General features: G+C 41.7%; 1 protein-coding gene across 1 annotated transcript in view; it reads left to right on the top strand.

The window, feature by feature from the left end:
• Positions 1–17,906, top strand: part of LOC126474608 (enkurin) — a 115,106-nt gene extending 97,200 nt beyond the window's left edge. Inside the window, exons 4-5 of the mRNA XM_050102085.1 lie at positions 3,992–4,132; positions 17,721–17,906. Of these exons, the coding sequence (XP_049958042.1) occupies positions 3,992–4,132; positions 17,721–17,906 (327 nt within the window). The remainder of the gene's footprint in view (positions 1–3,991; positions 4,133–17,720) is intronic.
• Positions 17,907–19,154: the final 1,248 nt, after the last annotated feature.

Genomic DNA, 19,154 nt, shown 5'->3' with positions numbered 1-19,154 from the left:
TTAACACATTTCTTTCTCTGATCCCAAATATTTGTACCTGTAGGTAAGGTGGGTGACATAGGTATAAAGTTCTATAATTAATTCTATTAGCATTATTTTCGTGGGTACTGCCTGTACCCTCTTCTAGCGTTCACCTTAAACGATTTTAGGAAAAAAAACAAACAAAAATCTAAATCTGGATGATAGGAAAGGGACTTAGGAATTTCGTACGGACCAGACACCTTTGGATTCTGTAGACACGTAGAGTTTCGGCGATTTCATTTGATTCTGAAACCCACCAACTGTCATTAAAATATATTTCTCTCATAAGAGAACATGTAATTTACTTGGAGATGTCATTTGCTCACCACTGTTTGAACGTTCCAGAGATATTTAATTTCCGTTTCCTAGTGTGTGTCGGACTGTCGAAGAGTCTACGGAAGACTGACTAAAGGATTAACTATAAAAACCGTGGTTCCAATTGGACTGTAGACATTTTCTCGAAACTTAAAATTTGTTTCGTCACTATTGACCAACTTCCATCTCAGAGGCCGTTTTGAAGTGGTAACGAGAAACAACTTGATGAAACATAACATTTTGGCGAAATGGGATGTAGTTCGTCTTCCAAACTCACATCGACGATGCTAATATTTCATCTGTCACAATCTTAGAAAACAGGAAATGAGATTTAACGTAAAAAGTTGACTGGGAAACGAAAAAGGTGCTGTGAATGAAAGATGGAAGTGAAATTATGAAATGGGAAATTAGCTAGTGATTGTTATACTCGGCTACATCGTTCGGCTAAACTTCAGATAACGAGATGAGAAGATGCGATAGAAGGTGGCGCTTTATGTTTCAAGACGTTATTAGAATTGTGGAATGTCAAGAACGGCTGGATTGCGAAACAGGAAGCAATAATTTCTCACAGATTTACGCACGCTTGAAGGAGCATCTGGTACAGGGCTATCTCAAAGGAAAAGTGTGCAACATTGTCTTATGAGTAGCATGGATAAGGAAATGAATATAAATGGAAATGAAAGTAATTTCTGTAACATATTTCGTTTTCTGTTGATACCAAACAATGAAATTTCCATGTCTTGTTTCTGTAGACTAATTAGCATTTGCATGCTACGCTGAAGACGTATAAGATTTTGTCTCAATATAGATTGGAGCATAGCTTAATAGAAGTGTATCACGGATAGTACCAGTGTTGAAAAACGTAGTCGATATCAAATCAATCAAATATTCGAAACTGATAGTGTGAGATATTTATGGTACTTTGTTTATTTTCTCTACCATAGAGTAAACGAAGTACGAAATTTCATTCTCTTTTGATTCACAGATAATTTACCGTTCGAATTTCAATATATGCAAATGTCTCATTTTTCTAAGAGTGCCCTGAAACAAAAGTATAACTTCGGAACTGTTGATGCTAGCAAGTTCAAAATGATGTCAATGTCAAAATCATGATTTAAGGTTCAATTTAACACGTTACACACAGTTATGCTGCAATATTTGTTTGATTTTATTAAAATCTGAAACAATATGTTTTGGAAATTCTCAAAAACAGCCCTATTGTTCTTTTCTAAAAAATTGTTTTTCATTTCGATGTGCATTGTTGCTTGAATTCCATGATGGAGAAAGAATGGATCTGAAGATATAAAATTACGAAAATTATATTATGCAAAAAGTCCAAGAGATTCAGGAACAAGTACTTTCCCTCAAAAACCAAGCTGATGTATTAGGCTCATTAAGAATGGAATTACTTGTTTATTTATCTTATAGTATAAACCTGATGAGATATTTACGTAATAAAATTTAACTGAAATAGAAACTACTGTGTAAGATTGACTTTAATGAACGTCATCTGCATTTTCTTAAGAAGAGTTTAAGATAATTTTTTCTGACCAGTTTGGTCAGTTTATGCATGAAAATGACTTCCCCTGAAGAAATTCACAGTGAGTGTGGAGCCGTATTTACAAACGACTGTCTGTAATAGACCCCTCACGTTCCTAGCCTAGACTAGCTCCGACATTCGCCGCATCTAGCCTCAACATTTGGGTGACGTACGCTGCACACCTTCCCATGATTTGTGGCAGTTCATTTATGTGTAGCAAGTGATATGTCCTTTGAATCGTTCTGGAACTTGGACTCTCGGAATTTTGTGGAGCTAAGCACCTTTCTTGTAGTGTAGCTTCCTGCAATCTCTCGAGCATTTCTGTCAAACACTGTTGCTCAAAAACCTTGACGATTTGTTCACCGCTTCCGTAACCTTTTCTATCTCATCTGTTAATTCAGTCTTTTAAGGATACCAGACTTACGAGTAATATTAAAAGTTGTCCAAACAAGCTAGTAAGCGGCGTCTTTCACACCTGAATTAAATTTCTTTGAATTCTCCTAATAAATAAGCCTGTCAGTTGTCTTCCTAATTCATGTGGTCATTTCAGATTAAATTGTTCCGGACAGAAGCTTCTAGATACATGAAGGCTGTGACCGATTCTATTGATTGTTGGCCGATTGTGTTGTCAAATATCATCGGATGTTTCCAACTTTTTTGCGTGTATTACATCACACTTATTTATATTTGTGATTGGCCGCCAACCTTTGCGTCAGGCTGTGATTGCCTGATTTCTGGAATACATGCAACACAGATTTAATCTGAGCTTTGCTATCTACTGTTTCCTGGGTCTCATGTTCGAAACTTCCTTTCACACGGTCGGTATCTGGGGACCATGTTGATCGCTGTTTAGGTGTTATTCTCTAGAAAACTCAGCACAGTATATCTTCTTTATTCGACAACAAATTGATGTAACTGAATGAGACATACAGTTTTGCGCGTGAGGCCTACGAATGTTGTTGTTGATTAGATCAACGTGAGCCTTTTGCCAGTCTCTTGATGCGCACTGTGGCTTTAGCGACTACGCTGAACTGATGCGCCAGTGCCTCCGCGTATTAAATGTAGAATCTAATGTGCAGCCTGTTCGGTCCTGTGGCCATTCCTCCACAGAGCCATTTGAGCTGTTTTTCGATTCAGCACTCATTTATTTCCGTGTTTAAAATGTTCGACCCGTGTGACAATCGAACGTAGGATGTGTGTTACCTTTTCAGGTTAAGCAGTTTTGGTAGACAGCCTTCATTTTATCGTTTTCTGTTAGTGTGCCATCGTAGTCAACGAGCATTTAATTCAGACTCACGTTCTTGCAGTCTTGCGTTTTTGTTTATCGATTGAGCGTCAGTTTTAGTTTCATTGCAGCAATATGCCTAGCTTAGTGTTAGAGTACGACACTAAAGTTGTATGTTCAGTCACAATTAAAGAAGTTTCAGCACTCCAAGATCTTTAAAAATGACTCCTAACAATTCGTAGATTTAGCCAGTCAGGATAACTTTGTACCAATTTTTATAATTTAGTTACTGAGAGCTTGAAAAAGTGAAAATGAATACTAGTTATGCCCTATTAGAGTAAAATTTCAATTTTAATGCTGGTGCAAAGTCACACTGTAATTCAGGATAACTTTAGACTGCTCTTAAAAACAAAGAATTTTTCCTGTATTTAATGATCTATGTACATTTAGGTCATGTGAGAAGAAAATCAGAAGTTAAGAATAAAAAGCAAGCGATGTGAATTCAGTATTGCAGATTTACTTTGAAATTTCAAGATACTTGTATTGACATGGCATTGTTCAGTTTAAATCACTGTCACCAGAAACTCTCTTGACAGACACCACAATTAAAGGATAATCACAAGCCTAAGAGCTTGTAAGAAGTTGGAAAGAAAACTGAAATACTAATTAGAAATCACAGAGGTAATAAAACTTACTTTTAGTACAAAATAACGCAAGTAGGTGGAGCAACAGCTATTTGAAACAAATGTGCTATGTGGTACAAAGGTATCCTGACTGGTAAAAGTTCCTCTGATTGAGTGTACCGAACTGTGTCACTCTCGCGTCGAATGAGCGATTTGTACGTTCAGCAACTAAGAATTCTTTGTTCTACTAACGATGATTGGTTTTAGGGCTATGGAAAAGTTCCGAAATACCTGCAGAAACGACTGAAAGATTGTCAGAAGCAACAAAAGGTGGAAGAGGAAGGAAAAGATCCAGCGGAGACGGCTACTAGAGCCTTGTCAGAAGCGGAGCGGACGGAACTGATAGAGGTGAGTGCAGTGGCGTAAACGTAGTTCCTCTATTACACGACTGTGCCCAAAATCGATCGGTGAAAATGTCTGTACATTCGTGTCAGTTGTTTCTTGTTGGACATGTGTTTCGTAGAGCCCTGTATGACAATGGTCGTCAAACGCTTTTGCTCAAGAGCCTACAATGACATTATGGGGCGACACCTCGGGCCGCATATGTTCCTATCTTATTATTATTTGGCAACCTACATGAATTAGATTTTATGAGTCCTTGTTAGTCTAGCTGTACTAAGTGCACGATAACTTGGTCAACAGACCCCAAGCACTGATTGTTAAAATTCGGCACCATTCGGGACACATCGTGTTGACTGTTCTGTTTCAGATTCCTGCCTCATCAACGAATCCAAAGTGGTGACACTTTAATTATATGACGAAGTGTTGCGTTGCCTGTGTGGGCGGATGATTCATTGATTACCAACAGTAACTGTACTTGCATTTAAATGCATTATGCAACACGAGACACACAAACGCTTACTAATATTTGAATGGGATTTTTCTTCTACTCGTAGCTTTGTATTACAAGAGCCTTAATTTAATTTAATGTTCCTTACTACAAATAAGTACTGCAGTTGAAGATGCATATTCATGAATCCGTGTTACTTTACAGTCAAATCCTACACCGCACCAACTGATTGGTACAAGGTACAAAAGCCCGTCAGTTGCCAGCGGAAGATAAGCGAGAAAGCGCTCCGCAACAACAAAGCTATCTGGCGATGCAACCAACTTAGGCCCTGGGGTGAAAGGCAAGCTTTTCACGCGCAACGTGTCAGCTACAGCCAACAGTTGTAAAACGTAGGTATTTACCGGTTTCGTACATATGTTATCCTCCTCCAGAAACTAATAAATGTTAACACCAGTTACAAATGGATATTTATATTCGAATCCGGTAATAATCAAATACTTACCATTCACAACTGTTGGCCATACCTGACTCCCTCGCCGAATAAAATTATTGTGTAGCTTCCGAGAATGGTGGGCCATATTTATGAGGAAACTTCCTGGCAGATTAAAACTGTGTGCCGGACCTGGACTCGAACTCGGGACCTTTGCCTTTCGCGGGCAATTGCTCTACAATCTGAGCTACCCAAGCACGACTCACGCCCCGTCCTCACAGCTTTATTTCAGCCAGTACCTCGTCGCCTACCTTCCAAACGAGGTACTGGCAGAAGTAAAGCTGTGAGGACGGGGCGTGAGTCGTGCTTGGATAGCTCAGATTGTAGAGCAATTTCCCGCGAAAGGCAAAGGTCCCGAGTTCGAGTCTCGGTCCGGCACACAGTTTTAATCTGCCAGGAAGTTTCATATCAGCGCACACTCCGCTGCAGAGTGAAAATCTCATTCATATTTATGATATCAGAATCCTCCAATACAGGGATTACGTAGTGGTGCATTCACAAGAATCGAGTGTTGCCACTGAGTCGAATAATCGTCGCGGTAGCATGGGCCAACCACGGGATTCGCCACTGAGAGTTTGACAGAGAGACCATTATCTTGTCTGCGAGTGCAGAACAGCAACAAAGTGCTGCTGATCAGTTTCAGTAAACTAAAGAGGGAATACAGTGTGCCTTTCTAATTGAGTCCAGTCCATCTTATCGCTGTGAAAATGAAGTTCACGTGTCGTGCGTAGACTGGTTATGCCGCGTTATTTTAGGAGAAGGCTTTCGGACCTTACAGTGTATAAAGCTATTGATAATATATCGATTACTACGAAGAGTAGAGTAGGTGCGTAAGTTACTCTGCTTGGCTCTTCAGTGTTTTGTGGATGCGTACTGAATTTTACTCTTACTAGTGCCGATGCTGGTGTACATGGTAATGGTTTGGTTGCTGTGGCTCTAGTTCGTGGTGGTAAAGTGGAGACTGTATCAGGGCTGGAGATTTTTAACAGCCGAGAAGTTATTGATTATCGCACATTTCAGATATATGAGGTGTATAACAGAGATCGCGGTTCATCCTACTGTATGTCTGAACGCCGTTGGTTCTTAGGACAAGGAATCGTCGTAAAGTAAATGAATCAGAGTCTGTGTCCGTATGGGTTAAAGGTGCACTGAATTGTGCAAAGATTGAAGTTGTTGGTGATGTCACGAAGTATTGTAGAAACTGAAATAAAGCACCCAATACACATTAAAAAATTACAGGTTCTACCGTGCTTGTAATACTAGAACACGGCAGGCAGAACAGACCCGCTGCGTGCCAGCAACTAGTTATATAACCGCAACATCCGGTCCTTATCTACACCGGAAGTTAATTTAGTGTAACGCCGTGCTAAGTAAAATATATAGGCAGCACGAGAAGCCAGAGACTAGGTCCAAGAAGTGATCGTAAATAACGATGTAGCAGTCCTTATTTACGAACGTTTCTTGGACTTAGTCTCTGGCTTCTCGTGCTGCCTATATATTTTACTTAGCACGGCGTTACACTAAATTAACTTCCGTTGTAGATAAGGGCCGGATGTTGCAGTTAGATAACTTGTTGTTGGCACGTAGCTGATCTGTTCTACCTGCTGTGCATGTTTACGTCGCATCGCAGGTGTGTTGAAGGGTGCCACAAAGGATGGTACTTACTAGAAGTTTGATCATTCTGAGTCATTATCGGAAACGAGTCGGGATCAGTGTATTTTGTTGCTGATGTAAGCGGCCACCTTTACTTAGCTCACTGCCGAATTCACCAACTTCAATTTAAATTAAACACACAGTAAAATATTACTGTAGCCTATGTGTTTATATTTTTGTTTATTACCGAGCAGGAAAACTACGCTCTTAACTGGTTGTTGGCACTTATGTAGTTATGTACTGGGTTCATCTTCCTGCGTTTAGAATAAAGAATTTTAAAGCGTCCATAGATAATCTTTACATAAGGAAAAAATCCCATAAACTAACATGACAGACGAAATCGCACAGGCCTTACCAGCAATTAACAAGAAAGGTTTGAATTTACGCACTTTACAAAATAGACAAGTCCATTACTATTTGAATTGACAGCTCACACGTTAAGATTACCCACATACAGTCCTCCTTCCAAAATGTGAACGACACCTTGTTCAACAACAATAATATGAATAACCCCCCATGAACCATGAACCTTGCCGTTGGTGGGGAGGCTTGCGTGTCTCAACGACACAGATAGCCGTACCGTAGGTGCAACCACAACGGAGGGGTATCTGTTGAGAGGCCAGACAGACGTGTGGTTCCTGAAGAGGGGCAACAGCAGGCTTTTCAGTAGTTGCAGGAGCAAGAGTCTGGATGATTGACTGATCTGGCCCTGTAACACTAACCAAAACGGCCTTGCTGTTGTGGTACTGCGAACGGCTGAAAGCAAGGGGAAACTACAGCCGTAATTTTTCCCGAGGGCATGAAGCTTTACTGTATGATTAAATGATGATGGCGTGCTCTTGAGTAAAATATTCCGGAGGTAAAATAGTCCCCCCATTCGGATCTCCGGGCGGGGACTACTCAGGAGGACGTCGTTATCAGGAGAAAACTGGCGTTCTACGGATCGGAGCGTGGAATGTCAGATCCCTTAATCGGGCAAGTAGGTTAGAAAAAATCGTAGAGGAAGACCAAGAGGTGAATACACTAAGCAGATTCAGAAGGATGTAGGCTGCAGTAGGTACTGGAAGATAAAGAAGCTTGCACAGGATAGAGTAGCATGGAGAGCTGCATCAAACCAGTCTCAGGACTGAAGACCAGAACAACAACAACAACAACAACAACAATATGAATAACAGGATACACTGAGTATAATGTAAAACATGGTCCTTGTCAAGACAAGCATACACATGCAAAACCACGTGGACTCAATACAATAACCACGATGCGCACCAGTGACGTACTTCACTACAACTAAGTCACTCAATCGTGTGAGCAGTAAATTCGCTTTTACAAGCTATAAAGGCCACACGAGTCCACACAGGCTAAGAGTTAGAGAAGGTCATTTCGACCAACACCACGTTCCTTTTATGTGGCTGTTTAACGTCGCTCAGAGTGTACAATTCGGCGATTGGCGTTATGCAGCAGCTCCAGCGGGCCCCTTCATAAAATTCTTCATGTCCACTCGATTCAACAACGGCTTGGAACCTCCAGTTGACAGACCATGTGCCCCGATCAGTCCAACGGATCACCAAGGCAAGGACTGTAGCCAATCTTCGTCGCCCTCTCAGTCGTAGCGAGAAGATTCTGTCGTTCCACTCCTGGAGGTTCTGCCCGCTGTCTGCCAGCAGCACAGGAGCGACCGATCACGGAACGCCCTCTCAGTCGCTGCGGCCACCGCAGTCGCCATTCGGCGTGAATTCAAAGTGGCGGCCGCTGGCGCCGTAATCGACCCGTCACAAATGAAGGTGGCTGGACTGGGATTTGAAGAGCTGTCCTTGCTGATCAGAGTGCAGAATCTTAGCATTTTGACGTTCGCTTGGTGTGCAAGTTTTTGCAACTTAATTCATTTTAACAGTATGTCGACTCAACTTATTATGATATTTGGTATGCGTACAGGGAGAATCATTATAGCGAATTAATGTAACATACACTTGTCTGATGAGGCTTCAACTGCTGCTGTTAGCGATACACACGCTTATGAAATAGATAATCCGTAATACCCCATAATCTGTCCTCAGTAACACGACAAGAGTTTCAGGAATGTATGATTAATACTAAATACTGCTGAGATACTGTGAACACCTCAGTTGGCTGGCTCTGAGCACCATGGGACTTAACATCTGAGGTCATCAGTCCCCTAGAACTTAGAACTACTTAAACCTAACTAACCTAAGGACATCACACACATCCATGCCCGAGGCAGGATTCGAACCTGCGACCGTAGCAGTCTCGCGGTTCCGGACTGAAGCGCCTAGAACCGCACGGCCGAACACCTCAGTGGTGATAGGAATGAGTTTATGTTAGAATATTCAATCGTGTAGCCTTACGCATTACGAATTGAAAATTGCGGCCATATGTTTGTTAGTGTTTGTTAGTGGCTAACGATAACGCAACACACAGATTATAATTTACTGATCTTTCAATGTTTTATGTGCTGCATCCACTGGCCGCACCACAACGGATCATAGCTGAAAGCCCTGCAGGAGGAAGCAGAAGGTTTTGGGCAATCAGTGAAGCTGAGAGCTGTGCCAGCGGTAGCGTAGCAGGACAGGTCTCAGTAAATATTGGGGTTGGGAGGACTGATTTTTTTTCCTGAAGGACCTCCATTGCACTGCATTGTGAACCTGGGGTTTCCAAGCTGAGGGCTGGTCACCACTGTCAGTCCTCTTCTATGTGAGCATACTTAGTGACTAGTGTTAGGTGCACGAATGGAACGTTGTGCGGAGGATGGGGAATTATCTTGGCATAATATCGTGGATCCATTAAAAGAATTTGTCTCAGTGTGCGACACGTGCCGATGGGCTTGATGGTTGTTAAGGTAAAACAATCGCTAGCGAACAGCCACTGGAAAAACTGTTGCTCCCTCCCCTTCCCTTCCTCACCAGTTGCATAGTTGCATGCACAGGGCTGGGTCAGGTAAGCAGACATCTGCCTAAGTCGACATTCATTTCCCTTGCTGCTCGTGATATTCCTAGGAGCGATCTCAAAAATACTCCTAAGCTTTAGAAGCCCAATAAGCCGTCATCTGCAATAAGTAAAGAAAAACGCCTAACAAAAAGCCGAACAAAATCAAAGAAAGGAGCAGTTAAACCATCAATCGGCGACCAATCTCCCTTTGCGATGGCGATTTTGTAGTTGTCATTGATCTACCCAAGGAGGAATCTTGCTTTACAATGTCTAAGAAACCAGGTGCTCCGAAGCTGCTAAAGAAATTGTCTCTAACGCAAGTCTTTGGAAGTCCCATGCAGAAATATCGAGCCATGCTGTCTCTATAGTCGCCCATAACTGTGAAAGCGTTGCACGAACTGACATCTTGATTATGTCTCATGAATGTTCGATGGGATGAATGTCGGGCGACCTGGGTGGCCAAATGATTCGTTCGAACTGTCCAGAATGCACTTCAAATCAATCATGAACAACTGTGGCCCTGTGAGATAGCGCAATGACATCCATAAACATTCCATTGTTGTTTGGGAACGTGAAGTCCACGAATGGCTGCAAGTGGTGTTCAAGTTGCCGAACATAATCGAGGATTCAGGCCATTCCGTGAAAATAGAGCCCACATCATTATGGAGCCACCACCAGCTTGCACAGTCCCTTGTTGACAACCTGGATCCATGGCTTCTTGGGGTCCAGCCGATATGGTCACGGGCCCAGGAGATTCGCTGCGGGCGATGACATGCTGTTAGCAAAGGCACTCCGTCGGTCGCCTTCTGTCATAGCCTATTAACGCCATATTTCGTCGCACTGTCATAACGGATACCTTCAGCGTACGTCCCAAATTGATTTCTGCGGTTATTTCACGCAGTGTTGCGTGTCTATTAGCACTGGCAACTCTACTCAAACGCCGAAACTATCGGTCTTTAATGAAGGCCGTCGGCCGCTGTGTTGTCAGTGGTGAGGTAATGCCAGACATTTGGTGTTCTCGACACGCTCTTGACACTGTGGATCTCGGAATATTGAATTTCGTAACGATATCCGAAATGGAATGATTCATGCTTGTAGCTCCGACCACCATTCCGCGTTCAAAGTCTGCGGCTATATCACGTCAGAAACATTTCCACATGAATCACCTGAGTGCAAACGACAGCTCCGTCAATTCGCCGCCCTGTTATACCTCGGATACGCGATACTACCGCGATCTGTATATGCGCCTATCGCTATTCCATGACTTTTGTCACCTTAGCGTACAGTTAATGTGTAAAAAATCGAGATATTTTTGTAAGAAAAGTGATGTAGAAATGACATGGATGCTCGAGCTGTACTTGATCTACAACGTGTAAGTTAACGAAAAACATCTGAAGATAGGCACAAGCCCGAAACCAGCCTTGCATTAAATAAAATCTCCTTCTTGTTAATCTACCCCTATAAAGGAGCAGTCACGGAATACAGCCACATCCATTACGGCTAACATTCACTTGTTGAATTACCTCTAGTATCATGGGGCGATGTCCTCCTCTGCAAATACGCTGGTTGATTGACCTCCTAAGTCAAGTCACCCATCTTATGCTTCCTTTTTTGATCATTTTCATGGAAGGCAATAAGATGTACGCACTGCTTCCTTGTTGTCACTCGGAGTTCGCTTTCGTGTCCTACTTCGAAAGCTTCGTCTTGCGTTACATGCAGTGGTACTGAGGGCTAAGAATCCTTCACTTCCTGGCTCGGTGCAGAACTTCCATGATGTGCTTGACACTTCTGGAGCTTCTTACGCAATTTGGGAAGAGTACCTTTAATTAATCGGATGGCTCTAAGAATGGCCACAGTACGCGATGTGCCTTAGTCGTCGGCGAAAAGATCTTTAGATATAAACGCTTTGAACAGTGCTCGATTTTTACTGCAGAGATGTTTGCTTTTTATCAGGCTACCTTCGTACACCCCCCAGCACGAAATCTCTACATCTATCCTATGCTCTCTTTCCCTCCTGGTTTCCAGAGACTCTCTGCGAAGTAAACGTACCATCCTTTAGTACAACGGATCCGGGAATGTGTTCCCTCGCTCGCTGTACTTGGTACTGGTATGTCATTGAAATGGGTTTCTAGAGACGTCGACATGTCGGGAATGAGGCTGCTGGTGCTAAGACTGCAACTCAGTTAGCCAGACATTTTATGTCTTTTGCCCCTAGGACGACCTCAGTGTTGCTATACATCTACATCCATATTGTATATACCACTGTGAGGTGAATGGTAGAAGTTACATCCCTTCGTTCTATTATTAGGGCTTTTTTCCATGCAACTCACGTACGGAGCGCGGGAAGAATAGTTCTTTAAACGCTTCTGTGCAGTCTGTAATTGACCACATCTTGTCCTCTCGATCCTTACGGGAGCGATATATAGGGGATTGTAGTATATTCATAGATTCATCATTTAAAGGTGATTCTTGAAACGTCTTAAACAGGCTATCTAAGGATAGTCAGCATCTACACTAATGAGCCAAAACATAATGACCACTCGCTTAATAGCTCATTTATCCGGCTGTGGAACAAAATACATCACTGATTTCACGTATCAGGGACCCGACAGTTTGTTGATAGTCCGATAGCGACCAAGATAGGTTCCATAAGAGTTACATCAGGTGAATTTTGTCACCGAGACATCAATGCGAGTTTACTATAATGCTCCTCAAACCAATGTCTTCGAGACACGGACAATTATACAGCTGAAAGATGACTTCGCCGTCGGGGAAGATATCAAGCATGATGGGATGCAGGGGGTTCGCGGCTGTCAGCGTGTCTTCGGTTACTACCACATGTCTCAAGCAGGCACAGGGGAATGTCTCCCATAGCATAATACTGCTACCATTAGACTGCATCCTAGGCGCGCTGTACGTTTCGAACCACCGATCACCTCTATGACTGCGTTTGTGCAGACGACTATCGACCCAGTGCAGCAAAAATGTCATTTATCCGAAGAGCCGACATGTTTCCATTGATCTACGGTCGAATTCAGACGGTCCCGTGCCCAGTGAAATAGTAATTGACGATGTCCTAGGGTCAACATGTGAACACGTAGGGGTGGTCTGCTGTGGAAGCCCATGTTCAACAATGTACGATGAAGGGTGTGCTCCGAAACACTTTTGCGTGCACCAGCATTTGCTCTTTCGGTAGAGATGCCACAGATCACCATCTGTCCTATTTTTCAGAGCAGAGCCTCTTGACTCCAAGTTCTGTGAAGATTCGTGGACGTCTAATGATTTAGCCCCTAGTGGCAATTTCACTGTCATATATTTTTCCATAGATACTCATGATAGTAGCACGTGAACATTCTACCATCTTTGCCATTTTCGACATACTCGTTCACAGGCCTTGCGTAGTAATAATCTGGCCTTTGTCAAAGTTGCTTTTCTCAGTGTATTTCTCCATTTGCAACCCATATCTTCGCTAGGGCGATCCCCCGTCTGTGTCTGCTTCGTTTACATACTTTTGTTACAGCGGAACGTGTCCACAACGCCACCAGCCGGCATCCAACGTCGCGATGGACAGTGGATATAATGTTTTGGCTGATCAGTGTATCTTCCGGCGTTTGACACATCAGTTGTTTCGACATCTCTGTGACTTTTTCCATGACTCAAACAAACCTGTAATAATCCTCTGTACGCGTTCAATATCGCCTGTTAATCCTATTTGGTACGGATTCCACACCTTTGAACAATATCCTAGGATGGGTCGAACAAGAAATTCGGAAGCAATCTCTTTTGTAGACTGCATTTTCTTAGTATACTATCAATTAACCGAAGTGTGTTGCCTGCTTTACCTATGACTGAGCTGATGTCATCGTTCCATTTCATATCGCTACAGAGTATTACACCCAGCTATTTCTGTGAGGTGACCTATTTCAACTATGACTCGTTCATGCTTTAGTCATGACATACTACGTGTTTTCACTTTGTGAATTGCACAGCTCTACATTTCTGAACATTTAAAGCAATTTTGCACTGCTCTGAACTTTTACCAAGATCCGACTGAATATTCGTACATTTCTTTATTTTAATTTTAATTTTTTTTTCCAGACAGTACTTTATTGTACATAACTGCATAATCTGCGGAAAGTCTGACCTTACTATTAGTAATGTCCGCAAGGTCATTAATATACAACGTGAATAGTTAGGATCTCAACACACTTTCCTGGAGAACAACCAAAATTACATTTACATTTCTCCATGATTCCCCATCCAAGATAACTTGCTGCGTCCTCCCTACCAACAAATTCTCAATCCAGTTACAAATTTGACTTGCTTTTCCAACAATCGTAGCCGGCCGGAGTGGCCGAGCGGTTCTATGCGCTTCAGTCTGGAACCGCGCGACCGCTACGTCGCAGGTTCGAATCCTGCCTCGGGCATGGATGTGTGTGTTGTCCTTAGGTTAGTTAGGTTTAAGTAGTTTTAAGTTCTAGGGGACTGATGACCTCAGATGTTAAGTCCCATAGTGCTCAGAGTCATTTGAACCATTTGAACCAACAATCGTACTCTTATCTTAGGTTATATGTGGAACTGAATCTAATACTTATCGGAAATAGACAAATACTACATCTGACTGGCTTTATAATTGCTTCCAGGAACTCAAGTGAGAAAACTGCAAACTGGGTTTCGCGTGATCGATGTTTCCGGAATCCAAGCTGGTTGACATGAAGGTTATTCTGTTCGAAGCATCTCGTATCGTTTGAACTCAGGGTATGCTGTAAGATTCTACAACGTCAAGGACATTGGACGGAAGTTTTGTGGGTCACTTCTGCTACCCTTCTTGTAGATAGGTGTCACATATGATTTCTTCAAGCTACTGGCACTATTTACATTTCGATGAATCTAGGCGAATTATAGTTAAAAGAAGGACTAACTCAGCCACAAATTTGGCATAGAATCACACAGATATTCCACCAGGGCCGGGAGCTTTCTTAATTTTAGCGATTACAGGTGTTTATCAACATCACTGATAATAACATCTATATCACTCATCTCTGCAGCAGTGCGAGAATTAAACTGGGGCATTACCCCAAGATTTTCGTTTGTGGTGGTACATTTGAAAACCGAGTTCAGCGTTTCTGCTTTAGTTTTGACACCCTCAATTGCAATACCTGTCTCGTCCATGAGTATCTGTAGTACCACTAATGTACCACTAACAGCCTTTACTTATGACCAGAATTTCTGTGGTTTTTGTGCGATATTTCTCGATAGTATTCTGCCACGATAATCGTTGAAGGCTTCACGTGTAGCCCTCTTGAAAACCAAATGCATTTTTTTCAACATCTGCCTATCTCTAGCCCTATGCTTCTTTCTACAGCTGTTATACAGTAGTCTGTGTTTCTTTACAGTGATTGTATACAATCGAGGGTCACTTCCATCATTAACTGTTCTACTAGATACCTATGTAGCAAGAGCATGATCAAGTATTATTCTATATTTTAGCCACAGTTCTAAACTAAGATATGATGCAAATACATCTTTATTTAGCTTGCTGAGTTCTTCTAATTGTTATAATTGTATTTTGTACAAGATGGTTATAATTAAAGTGCATCTACTCACAAAGGTCCATTGTGGACTGTAATTACGGCCGCAAAACGTGGTAGATATTCTAATGCGCCACTGCGGAACCGATTTACGATGGGAAAAGAATTAGTTTCAATTTCAGCCACAAGGTTCAAATCTGGCACTGTGAATGTAAAAAAAAAACTATAGAAATGTATCCATACGTAATGTATTAGGAACGGGACGTGGGCAGCAAAGGTCGAACAACTGAGAAACGCAAATTGTTCTTGACTTATCCGACGACTAGAAATATTTCGTACCAGACTCTACGCTTTACCAAAAATTTACAAGCAAGACACTTTGTTGTGTCCTTCAGTTATTGCTGTTCGTTAGTTTCCTAAGAGTCTGACTAACACTTCAGTATAAAGTAGTGTTAGAAATGTTCGTTTTCGCATCGGGTCAACGTCAGGAAATACTAACAGTTGATTTCTATATTGTTTAACTATGTCTTCCTCAACATCAAACAAAACGTTAAGCAGTACCTTGCCTCGAGTAGTACGTACCACAAGTCACCTTGCAAGAAATGTCAATTTTACTAGCTTCTTGGGTCAAATAATGCTCGACGCGTAGTCGCATAAAGTTGAAAGTGCATATAAAACCATTTAGTCTATTTTCGAAGGAGATTGAATACTAAACTGTTTAACGATACAATTTTTAAACAGTTTGAGAGCTTGTGGCCCTTCCCGTATACGATGGACGTGGTAGATCTAACGGATTTAGTTGCGTAGCGCTGAATTTTTAATAGGCTTGTTTTGCCAATAGATGAGTACAATGTAGATGCTAAGGGGGCTGAAAGATCAGGACAGATAATGTTTATCTTGACTAAAGTAGCTGTTTAAATTAAGAAGAACAGTAGTTTAAAGCATTTCAATCGCATCCGTCATGTATTTGTTGTAAAAAAAACGTAAAATCAGACAAAACGACTTTATATGATATACAAACACATACAGACAATCGCTTGTCCCTCGCATTATCCCGAAAGAAAACAGAAAGGGGGAAAGGAAATTAAAGTGTTCACGGAGTATTTCGTGGTGCCACGACTTAACAGAATCTTCTTGGTTTTAAAGCTGCGACTATTACAATAAAATACAGAACTTCCACCTTAACTGTGACGGTGGAGACAGCTGTTGAAAAGTCGAGGAATTTATCTGAAGAAACTGGGCTTGGACACAGAGAAGATTTTATTCAAGTAATGTTAATGCCAAGTACTGTCTACTGCATGAACATTAATGAAATCGACTAACTGCATCAACGGATGCCTGAATGGAAAATAAGGGAAAAGGGTCCTTTGAACATGTGTCTGGAAATGCATCTTTGCGATGGTATATGGCGCTGACGAATGACGTTCCTCTGACCACGTGCCGAGTGTTATTTGTTTGTTGCAGGCTGTGTATTAAAAAAAAAGGGTTCGAATGGCTCTGAGCACTATGCGACTTAACTTCTGAGGTCATCTGTCGCTAGAACTTAGAACTAATTAATCCTAACTAACCTAAGGACATCACACACATCCATGCCCGAGGCAGGATTCGAACCTGCGACCGTAGCGATCACGCGGTTCCAGACTGAAGCGCCTAGAACCGCACGGCCACACCAGCCGGCGCTGTGTATTCATGTCGGGAAAAAGCCGAGATGGTGTTTGTGTGCAACCAAGCAGAGGGAAACGGTCGGAAGCAGCACGGCTGTACTAAAACGAGTACCCTCACAGATACCAACCACATCACACATTTCAAACCAGTTTTGGGTGTTTGTGTGATCATGAAAACGCACAAAAAGGGCTTGAAATGTTGTGTGATGTGGTTGGTGTCTTTGAGTGTACTTGGTTTAGTACAGCCGTGCTGCTTCCGACCGTTTCCCTCTGCTTGGTTGCACACAAACACCATCTCGGCTTTTTCCCGACATGAATACTGGACCATTGTGCTGTTTACAGTACGCTGCATCATTCACACAACTTGCAAGACACAAGGAATACACGGGACATGGTTAGAGGAACTGTCATTCGTCAGCACCATCTACCGTGGCAAATATGCGTTTTCGGACACATGTTGATAGAACCTTTTCCAGTCAGGAATCCGTCCATGCAGTTTTCCAGTTTTGTTAATATTCACTCAGTATAATGTATTGTACACTGACCTGAGGATCGCTGATATATTGTAGTCACAGCTCTCTTATAAGGAAGAGAGCCCTAATGCATTCGTCCATTACAGATTTCTATGTGAATTTCTTTCCCAACTTTTTCTTGTGATTCTGTGGTAAAGTGATAATTTCTCTCCAAGCTACTTAGTCACATAGCAAATGCTCATTAGAGTTAATTTATAACTTTTGAAGTACCTTTTAATTTCCGTTGTTAACAACCAAGATAGAGAATAATTGGCCCTTTATGCACAGAACATGAGATGTGTTTGTGTAAACAAGTATTTTTTCCTGACTACGTATTATTATTGTTTCAGGGTCTCAAGAAAAACTGGGAAGAGGCAGAAACCGCTTATCAAAGACTGCCTCTTATCATTGAGACTCCATCCATGCTCAGAAGAAAAATTATGCTGGAAAAGAAATTAACACAGTTGGAAAACGATATTACCTTCTTAGAAAAACATGAATATATTTACATATATGATGACGAAAATTCATCGTGACCAATAAAAAGTGTGCCTGAAGTACATACATCAGCCTTACTTGCATTCAATGGTTTGCCTCAGACTAATGAAATTCTGTGTTGAACAGGGAGGATATATGTCCTGTTTCTGTCGCTCATCCATAAGACTCGAGAATTTAAAGTATAAAACTCTGGAACATAATATAAGCCTGCCAAGATTTTCTCTACCTAATTCCGCTTTTACAGAGCTCCTGCTTTGCATGCATCTGTATAAATTTCGCAGACGGGAAGAGGTTTATGAATATGACACTCTGGGAATAGAGTTGAGCTCTCTGAAACAGCTTTTGCTTTTAGCGAATGTTGTGCTGAACACGTCACTTGATGAGTAACTGGACGAACATGTTGTACGTGAGATGCAGCAACTGATTTCTGGGTACAGCCTCTGCAAAATGCGAAATGCTTAATAACAAAACGTAGCTTGGACCTATAACCTTTTTATTCAAAGGATGTTCATTATCACAGTGAAGTTGCTGAGAGAAAAAAAGACAGTTTGTTGTTTCCAAAAACATAAAATTTAAAGGCTATATAAATGATCAGAGAGTAAAGGTGGTTTTGATGGCACTCAGAAATTTGTATTCTTAGCAAGGAAAGGAAACGCTTAGAGCTATTGTCAGAGAGTCGTCAGTCTACCTAGGTAACGCTAAACCACTGATCGAAAGATTGAACTAAGTCAATCCTAGTACTACGTCTGTTTCAGGAACAATATGTGGTTTGTATCGAGAACAGAATTTCTTCATGGTGAAATGTGACATTCCAGGACAGATTTATTCACTAACCTCGGAACACAATAAATCCTTGTCAGACATACTGTACGCACTATAGTGTTTTTGGTACAGCATCTGAAGAATATTTCTTTCAAACAACCGTGACTAAAATGTTAGATTTATTGGGATATGGACCCATTAGAACCAGAAGAAGGCCGCTGCAATCGTTGCCTAAACGTTGGTTTTTCTCCAGCAACAGTAGTTTTTACATTATGACGCGGTACCAAACCCAGAAAACTTTTATGTCGACTGACTCTGGCCGCGGAAGCCTACGCAATTATTGGGATATATTTTCTACATTAAATAAAATCTTTGATGATGATCATGGCTGTCCAATATTTCGGAATTTCGAACTATTTCTCAGCCTTGAAAAACTTAAAAAATAATATGTGTAGTGTAACAGCTAACGAAAACGTTCGTTCAGTGTAGCTCTCTTTTAGCTTCATATCCTTAAGTATTCATGA

This window comes from Schistocerca serialis, chromosome 4, assembly GCF_023864345.2.
Source record: "Schistocerca serialis cubense isolate TAMUIC-IGC-003099 chromosome 4, iqSchSeri2.2, whole genome shotgun sequence".
NCBI classification, from domain to species: domain Eukaryota; kingdom Metazoa; phylum Arthropoda; class Insecta; order Orthoptera; family Acrididae; genus Schistocerca; species Schistocerca serialis.
Note: the sequence above shows the minus strand (reverse complement) of the source record. Positions and strands in the feature narration are given on the sequence as shown.